This window comes from Arachis duranensis, chromosome 8, assembly GCF_000817695.3.
Source record: "Arachis duranensis cultivar V14167 chromosome 8, aradu.V14167.gnm2.J7QH, whole genome shotgun sequence".
Lineage (NCBI taxonomy): Eukaryota > Viridiplantae > Streptophyta > Magnoliopsida > Fabales > Fabaceae > Arachis > Arachis duranensis.
The window spans coordinates 4,222,660-4,239,684 of NC_029779.3; the positions used below are offsets into that span (position 1 = coordinate 4,222,660).

At 37.8% G+C, this 17,025-nt stretch overlaps 2 protein-coding genes across 2 annotated transcripts; one reads left to right on the forward strand and one right to left on the reverse strand.

Moving 5' to 3' along the window:
• Positions 1 to 751: 751 nt before the first annotated feature.
• On the reverse strand, positions 752 to 2,221 carry LOC107460200 (uncharacterized). Its single transcript, XM_052253205.1, has 3 exons — positions 1,606 to 2,221; positions 845 to 1,511; positions 752 to 761 (listed from the first exon to the last, which is right to left on the reverse strand). The coding sequence occupies exons 1-3, from the start codon at positions 2,219 to 2,221 to the stop codon at positions 752 to 754; spliced, it is 1,293 nt and encodes a 430-aa protein (XP_052109165.1).
• Positions 2,222 to 4,732: 2,511 nt separating this feature from the next.
• On the forward strand, positions 4,733 to 9,180 carry LOC107460249 (protein S-acyltransferase 21). Its single transcript, XM_016078600.3, has 10 exons — positions 4,733 to 4,977; positions 5,395 to 5,508; positions 5,635 to 5,755; positions 6,108 to 6,295; positions 6,412 to 6,480; positions 6,659 to 6,730; positions 6,858 to 6,986; positions 7,316 to 7,396; positions 7,466 to 7,672; positions 7,985 to 9,180. The coding sequence occupies exons 1-10, from the start codon at positions 4,933 to 4,935 to the stop codon at positions 8,912 to 8,914; spliced, it is 1,956 nt and encodes a 651-aa protein (XP_015934086.1). The 5' UTR covers positions 4,733 to 4,932; the 3' UTR covers positions 8,915 to 9,180.
• The last annotated feature ends 7,845 nt before the right edge of the window (positions 9,181 to 17,025 follow it).

Consider the following 17,025-nt stretch of genomic DNA (forward strand, 5'->3'; position numbering starts at 1 on the left):
GTTGCGCGAGATTAACGGTGTGAATGGAACCATCTTGCATTTCGCGAACCTCAAACATCTCGTTGCGCCTGTCGAACCTATTGACCACAATGTTGCCTGCACGTCGAAAACTTTCTTCGACTCTTTTGGTGGCAAATTCTGAATATGTGAATCCATTGCGGACATGCTCATGAGCCTCGGTGCTCTTCCGAGTGAACAATTCGTTCAACCGATAGAAAGTAGACCTAACAATGGCAGTCACAGGAAGGTTGCGTGCACCCTTCAGGACAGAATTTATGCACTCTACCAAGTTTGTCGTCATATGTCCCCAACGATGACCCCCGTCGAATGCCAACACCCATCTCTGAACACCGATCTCATCACACCATTGCGCATACGCCTCACCCCGCTCTCTCAGCCTTTGGTAGTTTTTGTTGTACTCTTGCTCCGTCCTAGAATATCCTATTGGAGAAACCATTTAATCATAAGCAAGTTGCACGAAATTAATAGGAACAGAACCATAACAACGAAATCAAATACCTGTGTTAACCACGAGTTTATGCAAATACGGAGCCTTGAACCTCCTTAAGAAGTTGGAACCGATGTGCCTGATGCAGTACATGTGCCACGCTCTTGGCGGTGACCATGCACCGTTGCTGCGAGCTATTGCTGCGTCGATGGAGTTATGGCGGTCAGAAATAATGCCGACGCCATCGATGGTACAACATATCTCCGCAGGTTGCTTAGGAAAAACTCCCACGCGTCTGCCGTCTCACCCTCGACTATTGCAAACGCAATAGGCACAATGTTCTGGTTCCCATCCTGTGCAACGGCAACTAGAAGCGCACCTTTATATTTTCCGTACAGGTGTGTCCCATCAACCTGCACCAGTGGCTTGCAGTGTCGGAATGCTACTATACACGGATAGAAGCTCCAAAAAACGCGTTGAAGAACTCTTACACCTTGTACCTCCTCACTCTCACGGTAAACAGGGAGCGTCTTTATTTGAACACGAGACCTTGGCATCTTTGCAGTCATTGCTTTCAACCAAACTGGCAGAGTCTGGTAAGAAACCTCCCAACCACCAAAAACTTTTGCGACAGATTTCTGCTTTGCCAACCAAGCCTTGCGGTAACTGATAGTGTAGTTGAACTTTGACTGAACTTCTGCAATAATAGACTTCACCTTTATGGACGGATCTGCTTCGACCAACGGCCTAATGGCATCTGCAATTGTGTCTGAGTCCAACTTGGCATGATCTTGCGAGATAGTTCCCATGGTGCACGTGTGTTTGCCATTGTATCTCCTGATCTCCCAACAAGCTTTCTTTCGAATCAAACTAGCTCGGATAAGCCAATCGCACCCGGCACCATAACCCTTGCATTTCGCATAGAATGTCTGCGGCTCAGACTCATACACAGTGTAATCAACTCCTCTAGAGATAGTGTAGCTTTTGATTGCAGATATCACCGACTCTCTAGAGCCAAATTCCATTCCGACACTGAATTCACCATCTTCGGCCGCAGCGTTGCCTTCACCAACGATAAGCGCACCACCATCAGTCAGACAAGGCAAATAAAATGGACACTAGTGGTAACGTGAATTAATAACCATAATATAACATACCCATATTTGCATACTCAGGAAATTCTGGGGCATGCATGGCTTCGAGATCAAGAGTCCGCATAAAAGACGGAACACCAAATGGCTGCTGGCTTATAACAGCATGCGCTTCATTTGGCACCGCCGGATTGCCTGCCAGATCTCCGTCATCGTTTTCGTCATCGACTTCATAGTTGGCTTCGAACTCCTCTTCACTGTCGTCGTTATCTTCTTCCCAGCCTATATCCCCGAACTCGTTAATGTTGTTGTCCTCGTCAAACTCGTCCACCCCCGTATGCTGTTCAAACTCAACGTACAGCTCTATTAGCGGCACCTGAAATCGGGTTTGTTGATAAATACAGAACATCTGCTGCATGCTTGCATCGTCAGTGATGGCCATTATTTGAAACTGTATAAGCCCACCAAATACTTGTACAGGACTCCTGTACAAAATATAGCTCACCCTTTTCGAAATGTGACTTGGTATGTTGACACAAATACCATTTTGCAACTCCACAAAACTCGTGGTATATGGAATAGCAAATGAAAATGGACATTCACAAACAAAAGTCACTCCTTCGTGTGTGTTCGGTATAACTTCACTGTTATAATACACTCGTATATTTGCAATACCTTCCATAATCTCACTTTTTTTACCCTTCTAATACCCAAAAAATCTCACAATTATGGGATGCATGAATGAATGAAAGGTGAAAGGGAGCACAAATGAGGGATTTAGGAGTGAGGTACGAGTTAGAGATAGCTGAGTTAGCAATTTATATGCAAGGCTCTTCATTAAAATATTATTTTACATATAAAACGTAGCCTGCGTTTTATGGACTTCAAAAAAAAATTTTCGGCCCAAATAAAACGCAACATGCGATTTACTCTGTCCAAAATTTTTTTTTTAATGCCAATCTGACAAACGCAACATGCGTTTGTTCTGACTCCATGCAAAAAACGCAACATGCGTTTTTTCCTTAGCTTCAAAAACAAAAAACACTAATTGTAGAAAATAAAAAACGCAACTTGCGTTTGTTCTATAGCCCATAATAGTGTAAAAACTGGTCAAACACCCATTTCAATGCACATCACCAAACCTTTTTCCATATCAAAATTAATCAGCCGACTATGTACACTCTTAAATCACACATTAAATTTTAATATATTAATTAATTTCTGAAAAAAGTACTATTAACATTAAAATTATCATTCAATGATTTTCACTTATTGCAAGACCATTAATTTACAATTTTCTTATGTCTAGACAAGTTTCGGCCAACGACCAGATTAACGCAATGATGTTTTAAAGATGAAACTAAAATAACAGAGGTTTTTCGTAGAATTTTCAAGATGTGGGGTCTTAAGTTTTTTATTTTTGTTTATAATAAGATAAGATTGCCCCACTGAATTTTCCCCTTGTCATAATACATTTTATCATTTTATAATTTATACAATTTTGTAGTATTGTGCACACTCTTCTCAATAAAGAAAAAGTAGCCGGCTAAAAGCTTTGAAATAATTCAATTTCGGTTGGTAAGTCAAATCGTCATTCATTTTCATTCCTCCGTTCTTATATTATGAAAGACTTTGCTAACGATTTTCAGTATCTCACACTCACACCCCTGCTTCTGTCACTTTCATTCAGAAAGTGACATGGAATGGAATAGAATAAAATAGAATAGGTGGAAGCTAAGGAAGGAACAGCTAAATGATAAGTAGCAAGAATTCAAATCATTATGTTTAAAGTGAGACGGCACATCTAACATTTAATTATTGATTAATTAATACTATAATCGGAGGGCAGAATACTTTACTTCTTGTAGGTTTATTTATTAGATAGATAGTTGATTGCGGAAAGCTTGTGATCAAAGCATTTTCAACCAAACAAACGTATAAAGACAAAATCCACTCATGGCTGGGTACATAACAATATCCTTCAAATAGTTTATTAATCATGGCAGCTCATATGAGTTAGGCATATTTGTGCAAGTCAAAAGTATTATGTTTTCAGTTTTATTAAAAATAAATAAATAGATTCGTTATTTACCAAATCCACTCCATATCCAACAAATTTGTGCCACCTACATGCTATAATTCATGACAACAAAAATGATTATTTGGTAAGTTAGGAAAATATTTTAATTCATGAAATGTGAGAATTGAAAGAATGTTGTAAGTTTGGTATGATATATTACAAAAATGGAAAAGAAGAAAAAATAAGAAAGACATATAATAGTCTGTGATTAACTTACATAAATATTTAGGATTAGGATATTCTTATCGTTTTGTTGTTCACATAATGAGAGTAATTACAATTACACTTGAATTTTTTCATGGAAGTGATAAAAAAAAACTAAAGAAATAAAATCTTTATGCAATTATTTATAAATTTAATTTTCATGTATTGATAACATAATAAAATATTTTATATATTATTTAATTATATTTATTTTTTTGAATAATCATTTATATAATATAAAACTAATTATTTTTATTTATATTATAATCAAGGAGTATATAAAAAAGATTAATACAATACCCATATAAAAAAAAGATTTTAAACTTTCAACGTCATACATTATTCTTGGTGATTTTTTTAATACTTCGTATGTTGATATTTCGCTTCGAAATACTAAGGAATAATTAAAAAATTGTGAAAAGAAATGAAATTGCAATATGAGAAAGAATTAGTAATTATTTAGTATAGAGTTTTGTTATTTTATGTTTTAAGAATATAAAATAAAAGCACTATTATGTATATATTAATTTATTGGTCAATAATAAAATTTTAAATAAAATTAAAATTGAATTAGTTTTTATTTTTTAAATTAGAGAACACTATAACAAAATAAAATAGAACATCATAAAATAATATTTTATAAAAGTTATTGTAAATTTTTTTATATTTTTAATATATTAAAATTAAAAATTTTTATTATTATATATTGAAAATATGTTGTTAGAAATTTAGAATACAAGTTGGATAAATTCTTTATTATATAGTTAAATTAATAAGTCACCAAAAAGAAATAGTTAAATTAATAATTATTTAGTCACCAAAAAAAAAATTAATAATTAATTGAGGAGAGTAAGAGAGAGTGGCCTTGCTTACTGTTAAAGTGTTAATTATTACTAATTAACTGAAGAAGAGTGTTCGAATTTGACTTAAGGAACCCTAGCCATAGAATCTGCAGAATCAAAGTTCAAACTTCTTTCTCTTTCGCAAATCGGTCTCCACTTTCCACCACATTCCATAGCATAGATGCTGTTTCTACTTCTCATTTCGTAGACCGCACCAGAGAGAGAGAGAGAGAGAGAGAGAGATTTCTTCTTTGGTCACTCTCAGTCATGGCTCGCCGTCATGGTTGGGAGCTTCCTTTTCACACTTTCCAGGTACTCACACTTTCACTCTTTTAATCATTTCCTAATTGATTGCTCCTAATCTCTGTTTTTCTGTGGAATCTCATACGTGCTTCTCCCCTCTGCTCTATCATTGTTTTTCTTTTCTCATCATTTTCTGTGCCACGCTGTTACTGTTTTTTTCAACTCCACACAAACCATCATGTACAAATATCACTTCCATTTTTTCCGATTTCCCCCCAAAAAAGTAGGAAAAGAAAGATGCATTTATCGCTAATTTCCCTTACGTTCTAAGTTGTGGATTTACTGTTATCGTAATACTCTCATTCAACATTCACATGAATTGAAGAGTATGATAATGTGTGTGAGTTGTGACTGGATCTGTGGAAAGTAGTGGGATTGACAAATGGTATTCTCATAACACTTTTTTCTTGCAACATTTGTAAACAGGTGGTGGCTATAACGGTTTTTTTCCTGTTATCCATCGCATTCTATGCCTTCTTTGCTCCTTTTCTCGGAAAGGATATTTATGAATACGTGGCCTTTGGTGTTTATTCCGCACTGGTAAGGATTATTCGGATTCTTTCCTGCGCTCTTTCTATCCTCCTTGTGGTTTTGTGTACAAAATTCATACTAAATTATTAGATTCAATATTCCTTCATTGATTTTTACCTATATTTTGAATTTCAGGCTCTCTCTGTATTCCTTCTTTATGTTCGATGCACTGCCATTGACCCTGCTGATTTGGGAGTTCTGCTTGATTCTGACAAGACATCGAAGAACCAATCAAAAGCTGATGAAGAATTGGCAGGTTGGGTTTGGAATGCTGCCGTTGTCTGTTGATAACTTGATATGACTCTCATGCTTAACGGACTGAAATTAATATACAGTAGTGAATTAGTGATAGTGTTGACTAGGCTGTTTACTGGGTCATACAAAAACCATGAAGCGGTTACTGCATGTTTTTTCCTATGCTTTTGGTACCATTTTGGTGCCACTCTTTCTGGTGGTTTAGTCTTTTCCTATTTACACAGTCATTATGTTTATTGCCTCCTCCTGTCATATGATGTCTTGTTTTTTACTTTCTTAGTTGATTTGGCAGTGGTATTTGTTGATATTGAGACATAAGACAATCTTATAGTGTATCATGGTATATATCACAGAAACTGGCAAGACAGGATTAAAAGGTGAAGGAACGTCTGGTCAGCATAATTCAAGTTGGTGCTCCAAAATTGGATGTTTCTTCTGTAGTTTCCTTGTCAGAGAAGATTGTCGCAGTAATGAAGATAATAATCTACAGCAACAATCTGGAGAAGAGGAAGCTTTGTTCTGTACTTTGTGCAATGCTGAGGCAAGAATTCTTACTGGAATAGCATATTTGATATTATTCATTGTATATCTCATAAACACTTTCCTCAATGTGCAAAAATTATGATGTTTTTACATTTTAGAAGTACTATTTTGCAGGTTCGGAAGTTCAGTAAGCATTGTAGAAGCTGTGACAAATGTGTTGATGGATTTGATCACCATTGTCGGGTACTTTTCCCATTTTAATGCTACTTGAAGTCATTTTCTGGGTAATTTAGATACTCATTCTTGTAGTGTCATATCTGTATGTTGTATTAAGAAAATTTTGATGATATATGAGCTCACTTTTCCACTTGTTAACACCCCTTTCTGATTCATCATCATATTCTTTTGTTGTTTTGTTCAGTGGTTGAACAATTGTGTTGGACGGAAGAATTATGTCACCTTTGTGTGCCTTATGGCAGTAAGCCTAGTTTGGGTAAGTTGACTGAAAGAGGGTATCCTAAATGAAGCTTTTGGTGCCCACCCACACTTTGTTGTGTGTTGCATAATACAAACCTTCCTGATTATATTTTTGTTTTACTCTGTGTTCACACGTGCCACAGCTTATAGTTGAATGTGGAGTTGGGATTGCTGTGCTTGTCCGATGCTTTGTTGATAAGCGGGACACAGAAAATCAAATAGCAGAAAAACTTGGAGCTGGATTCTCTCGAGTCCCATTTGCTATTATAGTGGTATGCTCACCCTGGTTTTGTGCTCCATTTCACAGTAGATAGTAGCATATTAGTTTATCTCAAATAATTTCTTCTGCTGTTCTTTGGAAGTCTGATGAATATTTATCACCACTTGGTTTTTTGCTGGAAATTGTTCAGCGTACCCTTTAATCACTCATTGGTTGTCAACGTCTTTAACTAGTTGAGTGGTTAAGTTAACTGTCCCTAACTTGAAATTTTTTAACAAAGAATACCTTTCTTGTACTTTTTCACTATAAAAAGATGTAAATTGCTAAAATATTAAAGGCATATATTGCCCATTGTTTTACTAAATTTCAAACCTTTAACAGGCCATCTGCACAGCAGTTTCTTTCCTGGCAACCTTACCTTTGGGAGAATTGTTCTTTTTTCATATGATCCTCATACGAAAGGTAAAGTCATGAACTTCATCCCTTTCTGACATATAGATATGATTTCTTAGCTGCCGTTTCCTTTTACAGGGTATTACAACATATGAGTATGTTGTTGCCATGAGAACTCTAAGTGAGCCTCCGGGTCCTTCAGTAGATGCTGGTGAACAGCATAGTCTACCATCATCTCCTACCAGTTCAGCTGTCACGGCAGTAAGTGGAAGAAGTTCTGTTGGAATGAGTTTGCAATACAAGGGTGCTTGGTGTACACCTCCGAGAATATTCATGGATCACCCGGTATGGCTATCTTTGTATTATAACCTGAATCATATGATTACGTCATGGACATAGTCACCTATTTTGGAATATTACATATAGATATTTACAATAAGATTTAAAGTACGAAGTGAGTAGAGAGATAATGTATGACTATTTCCATGATTAGCAAGTAATTAAGAACTGTTAGACTATAACAGTTAAGACAGGAGATGTGTGCTGTAAAGAGGCACACCCAATAAGATATGTTTTGTATATTGCATGCTTTGTTTCCTCCTAAATGTTATTTTCTTTTGTTGAATGCTGATTATCTGTCTGATCTTGGATAAGCAGGATGAAATCATACCACATTTGGAGCCAGGAAGGCTGCCGTCCACAGTTGATCCGGATGCAATACAGCCACCTGACAAGGGGAAAAAACCAAATCATCGTGCTGTGCGAATAAGTGCATGGAAACTTGCAAAACTGGATTCTAATGAGGCAGCTAAGGCAGCTGCGAAAGCTCGAGCATCATCATCTGTGCTTCGCCCAATTAATGCTCGGTCTAATCCATATGATGCAGATAATTTATCCAGCAGCAATGTGAGTGGAAGAAGCAGCCCAATTAGCAATCAAGGATTTCATAATAAATATGATGCAGCTGGCACATCAAGGTTATCACCTTACAAGGGCTCATATCCTCCAAGTCAAGCAAGCAAAGAAGATTTAGATTCATGTCAGCACAGTATGAGTAACTTTAGCAGTCCTCAAGTTTCCAACTTAACCCCTTCACCAATGCAGATTCCAACTTTGAGCAGAGACCATTTCAACCCAATGTATCAGCAACCATCAGGAAATCAGTCTCCTTTATCAGCCAGAGAAAGCGAAGGGAATGTAAATCCAGTTCGTGATAACAATGGACGCCTACCAATGAGAGGTAACAACATAGCTGTTTCCGAGAACAGAAGATCATTAGTATTTTGGGACCAAGAAGCTGGGCGCTTCGTCTCGTCCTCATCTGGTGGTCATGGCAGTTCTCAAGTTTCCGGAACAGAGTTATTGTACAGTGGTCGTTCTATATTTTTTGGCAGTCCTGTTGTGAATGAACAGGCAACTACGGGAACAAGAAGTAGCAGCTCAGCAGCGGGTATTCAAGATAGAGATGCTGCATTGAGGGAATTTCAGCAAGGTCGATCACATAGAGGTGGCCAGCTTCCTGTGTTTGTTCCCGGTTATTCGCAATCGCAATCACAATCACAATCGCAGCAAAACAAGTTCTCATAGACTACGTTCTATTTGTGACGGCAATTTTTTCCTTATCTTTAGTGTCTTTAATTTCGAATAGAATTCCCAAGCCAAAACATATATTATCTTGCACGTTAAAGATCCTTGTTGCGACTGTTGTGGTTTGATGCATTTGCCATTCCATCTGTACAGGCTAATGGAAAATGGATCATAACCTTTCACTGTACTAACATATTGACCACTGGGCACTGTCATCGCATTTGAAATTTTAATTTGAACATTGATATTTGATTCTGCCCTTGCTACTTCGTATCTGTAAACAAGTAGATATGTCAATGTAAACACTGAAAGTTTTATGTGAAACCAATTATTGATTATTATACTCACGTGGAAATCATCTAAAATGTCTTTGAATTATTTACCATGAAAACGAGTGAGATTAAAGGGTCCGAGCAAAACTTAGCATTATAACATTGAGTCCTTTTTCCACTATGAGAAATTCCTATGGATCCTTTCCATGCCATTTTCTGATGAGCAGGATCCTCTTTTAGAGGCAAGCTCAGAGCATACTTTTATGGCACTGGATTGAGCAAGAAGGAAATAACACTAGCTAAGCTTTCAGAGAGAGAATGAGAATTTTAGAACATTTTGTAAGATAGGAAAAGTGGATATATTACAATGTTCATTCAAGTCCGATTACAAATGGGGATGAGTTCCTCATTTTATAGAGGTCTCTAGATAGAACTGATATCTTACAAAATCTAAACAAACCTATCTTACAATGCCAACTGGAGGATAAGGATAAGCCTTATCTCCTAACTTTTCTGAGACATGTGACTCTCCTTTCTAACTTTTCTGAGACATGTGACAAAAGTCACTTTATTCTAGCACACTTAATAATTATACATAGTGGGGCCATTGCTTTAATAAAGGGACGGTTTGAAATAGTCTTCTGGAAGGGTCCCATCTCCATCTGAGAATGATGAATCAGAAGCTGGATTGGTAGTCCCTAGGTAGAGAAACGGGTCTTCAGTGTTTCCTTCATTTGGATCTTGGGCATCTTGCAGGTATGGGTCATATGGGTCTGATTTTGGGCCTTTATCATCATCAGCTATTCCTGCATCAACTCTGGTTGGGCTTGGTGGTAAAGCATACACCCTTCCACCTAGATCTTCAGAATTCAGATCTTCTTCAGAACTTCTGTTTGGGACATGTGTAGACGTGCTGGGTTGGTCTCTTGGTGCATAAAAAGAGTACTGTCCAAATTGATTGATTATTCCTGAAGTTATGAATCTGGACTGAAACTCCTGGAGGGTTATTGGTGGGACCTCTGATTGAAACGGGAGTCCCTCAATTACATCTCTCTCTCCAAATAGTCCAGGCTGCCAAAGTTTGCAAAGGTATTTAGCCAAGGCATTTAGGACTGTCTTTTCATCTGTAGGCCATATGGTGGAATACCCAACAATATCAACTTTGTTCATGGTATGTGCATTCACAGTATGTGCTTTACATTCTGTGAAATAATCTCTCTGAAGGGTGACAAAGCAACAGAATTTCCGCTTTGTCCTGGAGGGTTTATCCCATAATTGGTGTTGCTCAATCATGTTATATAACATTCCTCTCCATGCCCCAAGTGGCGCATACATAGCGAATAACCGGACTAGATGAGACTGGGCTTCAGTGCGGTTACACAGGATGTGATATACAGGGAAGAGTGGTATGATGATAGCACATGGATAAAGAGAAGACAGAGCCCAGATATACCACATCATTTCTTCTGGTATAGGTCCTTGGATAATTGGTATGGTGCAAAAAGGGATATCCATGTCGAAGTACTTTGGATTTGGACAGATTTGGGTTATAATAAGGAGCTGGTGTAGCCAGTAAAACAAAGTTTGCCTGGCTAGACAGGCTATCTGAAATCCTGTCTGGGGTTTTGCTTTGAAAGGAAAAGGACCAATTTTTCTTCTGTATGGGTTATTGTGTAGTGGACAATCAGGGAATGGAATGGTGTATGAAGGATTGTGTGTACTCATGATGCAAATATAATGGATTGGCTTGGGAGGTGGTTCTATTGGCTTGGGAGGTGGTTCTTTGGTTGGCCTGGAAAGGAAATCAGCAAGTGTGTTTTGGTGGCCTTTTATGTGTCTCACCTCAAATTTATAGCGGGAGAACCAATCTTTCCATCGCAAGAGTTGAGAGTCTGGCAAGATCTTTTTCTTGATCTCCAGCATTGATGGGAAAGAGGTGTTATCCATTTCCACAGTAAAATGATAAGAACTGAGGTGGAAATTGAATTTTTCTATCCCTCTTTTGACAGCAAGAATCTCTTTGTAAGTGGCATGGTAATGTTTTTCGGATTCTTTGAACTTCCCGCTAGCATGTGCACAATAGTGTCTAGTCCCATCAATTTCTTCAAGCAGCACAGCTCCCCAGAATTCATCACTAGCATCTGTCTGCAATATTCTTTTTCCTGTGCTGGGAATCTTTAAAGGAGGGGGTCTTGTGCTATCTTCTTCAGGGTTTTGACAGCTGTGGTTTGTTCTGGTCCCCAAGGTGGGGGCTTCTTTTGCAAGAGTTTTGACAGCTGGCTGGTATGTTTAGTCACATCTGGGATAAAGTCTCTGATGTAGTTGACGATTCCCAAGAATTGTTGGACTTGTTTGACTGTCATATTCTCATCAGGGAAGTTGATTAGCCCTTTGGCAATGTGTTCCCCTGGTTGAAAAAACCCATCTTCAAAAATCATTTCAAGAAATTCAATTCTTTTCTTGGCAATAGAGCTCTTTTTTGCTGATAGCATGATTCCCCGATCTTTGATGATTTGAGTGAATTGGGCCAGAAGTGCCTTGTGGGCTTCATTGTCTTTTGAGAACAGTAATATATCATCAATATAAATAAGTGTGGAGTGTAATATGGGCTCAAAGATTTTTGTCATGGCTTTTTGGAAAAGAGACGGGGCTACTTTGAGTCCAAATGGCATTACTGTCCATTGATATTGGGCTTCAGGGATACAGAATGCTGTCTTGTATCTATCCAGGGATACAGAATGCTGTCTTGTATCTATCTTCAGGGTGGAGCCCAATTTGCTAAAAACCCGCTTTTAGATCGAACTTGCTGAATATTTTTGCTCCACTTAACCTTTGTGTAGTAACTGAGATTTTTGGTAAGGGAAACTTGTCATCTTGTAAGAAGACATTAAGTGGCTTATAATCAATAACAAGCCTCTTTTTTTCTCTGTTTTGTTCAGCCCTTTTTTCAACATAGAATGCTTGACATGCCCAATTGGATTTGGTTGGTTCAATGAGTCCTTGGACAAGGAGAGCTGCACATTCAGCTCTTGCCAGTTTTAGATCTTCAGGGTTCATTCCTGAATGCGTGGCTTTTGTTGGATTGATGTCTTCATTCTTCTTGAAAGGGAGACGGACATAGAATTCTGGATTTTTCCACAAAGGTGCAGGGTGGTTGAATTGGTCATGACTGTCGCAACAAGCACTGATGAGTAGTTGTTGGATCTCCCTGTATTCCTCTGGAGCTTCTTGGATTTCAAGAATGCTTTGCATCCCTAAAAAAGGCAAAAACTGCCCTTTATAAGTTAAGCCGGTGGGTTTGATATGCATTCCATGGGTTCTGAAGAATGCATCAAATCCAAAAAAACATCTTTGTCTGGGAGGTAGCTTCCCAATACTCTGAGCCAAGTGATCTGGCCTGCAAATATCTCCAATCCAATGGGCTGTTTAGAGATAAGATTGATGGTGAAGATTTCACTGTTGGCTGCTGTGAATGTCTTCGAAATAGGTGCCCACATTTCCTTTGGCAAAACATGTGGCCTTAAGACAGTGGCGCAAGATCCAGTATCTAGCAATGCAACAGCCTTTGTGGGTTTGTCATAGATGGATGTCTTGACTTTTAGATCAAAATGGGGACGAGGAGTGCCATCAATCTGCTTCATTCCTAAGGATCCAAGATATCCAAGTTCTTCTTCTGGGAAATTTGATCCTTTAGGAATCTTTGTAGTAATGGAGGCCATGGGTGGTGCTAAGGAGGATATAGAAAAGATTGACCTTTTTGGTGGAAAGTCTTCTTCTGAATCAGAGTCTTGGAAAACATATTCAGTTTCCCCGTCTTTAACTTCTTGTTCTTCAAGTACTGATTCAAGGTCTTCTCCATCTTCAATGGAAGCTGCATCCATTAAGGATTGAAGCATCTTTATCTCCTTTTTTGTCTTGTGGGGACATGACTTAGCAAAATGTCCTTGCTTTCCACAGATGAAACATCTGTTTGACTTAGTCTGAGGTTTTCTTCTCTTGAAATAACGGTACTTTTACTTCCTCCTTCCCCTTCTAAAAGCCTTCTGGTGGAATGTCTTGGTAGGCGATTGCCAATGGGTCTTTTTCTTGGTCTTACATTCACATGTGCTTGGCTCCTTGCATTTGATCTTCAAATAGGATTTGCTGCATGCTCCTTTGAGTTTGCTCGAATTCTTGCTGAGCTGTTTGAACATTTGCTGCTGTTCGCACAATTTGTCAAGAGCGGCTAGAGCCAATTGGTATATTTCTCCAATGGTAGTGGTAGCCACTTCTTTGCGAAGAGCCATCATCATTCGGTGTAGCTCTGGCTGGAGTTCATCTGGCAAGGATGCGATAAAGACTTGTTTAAGTGGCGGATTATTATTTCCTCCAAGAGGATAATATTTAGCAGCCATTTTCTTGTAGTGCTTCTCCAAGTCCTTTCTGTTAAGTGAGCAACATTTCATTTCAAAGTATTCTTGAGAATTCCTCTTCTGAATGATTGTGATGTCTCCCAAGAATTCTTGGTGTATTATTCCTAGGAACTGTGAAGAGGTACCATTGATGAGTTGGAGTCTTTCATACTCAGACAGGTTATTCACCCATTCTCGGAGGTTGCCAGTCATCCGATTTATGAAGTCTGCAAGGACTTGTCTGCTTGTGAGATTTGGGTTGGCCATGTTGGTCTCGATCCAAGCACTAAATTCATTTAACCTTTCTCTGTACCTTGCTGGTTGAATATCATCAAAGGTGAACCACTTGTTAGAAGTTTTAACTTCATAGGATCCTGTCTGTGTATGGCTAGATGAAGCTGTTGGTTCATCTCTTTCAGAAGTTATTTCCTCCTCTTCTTCTTCTTCCACAGGATTAACCATGGCTATTGCTGAAAGATCTGCTTTGTAGTCTTCTTCAGACCAATCATCTGTCTCTTCACTGGTTTCAGTAGTCTCCTCTTCAGATTCTTCATTAATTTCTGTGCTATGTGCTTGATTGTCCAAAGAGATCATATTAATTGATCGTCCTGGAGCAGGCGATCCTTCTTTGATGCCCTTATCTTTTGTAGGAACATTTTCTTCTCTGAAAAAATTCCCTGGTTTCCAAGGAGGATGCCTGTTCTGCCATGGACCTTATTTGTGATGAAAGATCTTCAGTTTTTTCTACAAGAGTGCCAATGGTGTGATCAATTCGGAGCAAGACCTTATTTTGACTGACTGCATTGTCTGTATGCCAGTTAAGTACTTCCTCTTGAGGGGTTGTTGCCTGATGTCCATGTGGAGTAATTCCTTGAGGAATCACATAAGGTCTTTTGGTGATTTTCTTTTCATCAGTCTGGGTCACTAAAGGTGGGAATTCCTCTTCATAGGGCCTGAGAGTGGCAATGCATGTGACATTATTGACTGATTGATAGAGATGATCCATAGAACCTTTTCTGGATAATCTTGTCTTTTTCAGCATTGGCTTCCTTTTGGTCATTGGGGCTGTTTCAGCGTCATCAGGAGGCTCAGGTCTTTTGAAGGAGCAAGGTGCTGGAAATGACTTCTTCTTCTTTTTCTTGTTCCTCCATCTTCTCTCATATTCTTCCTCATCAGTGTCACTCCATTGGTCAACACAATCACAATCAGAATCGCACATAGAGGGATCAACATCCCATATAAAGTGACCATTTATATGAGAAACATAAACAGGTTTTCCGTTCTCATAAAAATGCACTGGTGGATCATGTTGGTTGTGAGTTGTTTGCACCTGAACAGGAGAGATCATGTTAATTCTTCTGAAAGATGGTCCTCGCAGAGAGGTTTGCTTGGTTATTCCGGGTCTCTGAAAGACAGTGGTCACCGTCCCATCACTATTGTGAGTAATAGTTGGTGGTGTTGTGGTGTGAACATCAATCTGTTCTTTCGGAAAAGCTTTCTCATAATCAGTAATCCATTCCAGTGGAATAATAGAAGAGAGTTCATCAGTGGTGATCATTCTTGGAATGTTTACGATTGCTGGTCCTCTTGCATTATCTGTGAACATGAATAATGCTTCTCCTGTAGTGTTTGGGAGATTGAGATCAAGAGCATGATCTTGAACTCTATAGAGAACTTGATGATGCAGGGTGGCTTGTTCAGCATTTGAGTCTTGAATTACTCCAACCAGCTGTATCTGGATCTTTAGTCTTTGACATATCGTGGGATCTGAGAGTCTCATGGTAAAATTAGGGGCTATAGTAAGAATGACACTTCCATTTGAGAGTGTGGTTACTAACGCTCCTATTAATGCATGCTGGTATTCTTTGAAGGTGGTGTCTAAAAGAGCGACTTTGGCTGTTACAGGAAGGGATCTTCTCCCATGAAGAGTGAGAATTAGCCTAACTGCTCCTAGATGTAAATGAGTGTAGCCCTGGTTCAGGTAACTTTGTATAAGTTCTGGAGGAATCTCCAAAGTTATGTACTATTCGGCAGTAGTGGCTTTTAGACCACACTGTTGCAGGTGGGAAGACTGGATGACTTCTTTGGGAGGAGGAGAAGGGTTTCTGTGGATTAGATGGCGGATGGAGGTGAGAGTTGATTTCTTTTGCCTTTGGTAGAAAGAATATGGACTTATGAGAGGATATTCAGTGGCCGGGGTTCGGGAGTCTTCTGGAACATGAGTAAATTCTACTAGTTGGTCAATTTTGTTGCCAAGGGTTTTCTTTAAACTAGTGGGTAATCGGTCTATGCTTAAGGAGGTAGAGTGATGTATGGGTTGTGAAGAGCTTGATGAGTCTGTAGGATTCATATTTAGTGATTCTCTCTTACTTGCTTTCACTAGTAAATAGGTCATAACCGATAACCGAATCATTAACATGATACGAGAGACAGCCACATAAGCATTGCCTGCCACTTCTGCCGTGTTTGTTAAGATGAATTTTTTTAAGTTTGAATATTTTGACGTATTTTTAAATATTTTGAAAATATATTTGTTGATAGTATAAATCGAGAATATTTTTGTGAATGATTATATAATTTAGGGACTTTTTTTTTGTTTACTTTTTATACTCAGACACTCAGTTATAAGGAAAATGTTTTTGCCACTATTTAGAGAGATCATTCCTAAAAATTAAGTTTTTACAATTTAAAAATTTATAAATGAGTTGCATTTGATTCTTATAAAGATTTACGGAATAATTGATTCCCCTCCACCCCTCCGGTCCTTTCTTGTTATTCATGGTTAGACGATATCTTAACTTTTTATTGGCCATTTATTCAAGCATATTAGGAACGGCAATTGTGTCCGCACATATGCACTTTATCCTTGTTCGGTCGGGACGGATAATTATCCGTCTCAGTATAAAACCTATTATAACGAGACGAGATGAAGGCGGATTTGGATAAGTGTGACAAAGTGGATAGTTTGCCTCTCTAAGATCTATTTTAAAAATGGGACAAAATAAGTTTAAAATATTAATCCATTTTACTTTGTAGTGGACTGTTGAATCAATGGATTAGTCTATTTAATTTTGTATTAAAAAATTTAAAAGTAATATAAAATAATAATTAAAAAATTAAATATTAATAAAAAATAATCAAATTAAAAATTAAAAAAAATAAAAAATATAATAAAAATAAAAAATAGTATTATAATTTTTACAAAAATATTATATGCACATTAATAATCAACTACATATATTCACATGTGCAGAGACGTATTTATATTGGTCAGTACAGGACATTGAGTTTTAAAAATTTTATATATAGTATATAGTAAAAATAATTTTTTGCCCCCACAAAATAAATAAATTTGATCCCATTTACTTTATTTATTTTTTTGGTTCACAACATTTATATACAAATAAAAAGAAAAGAGATTAAATAACTTTATTATATTATAAAATAT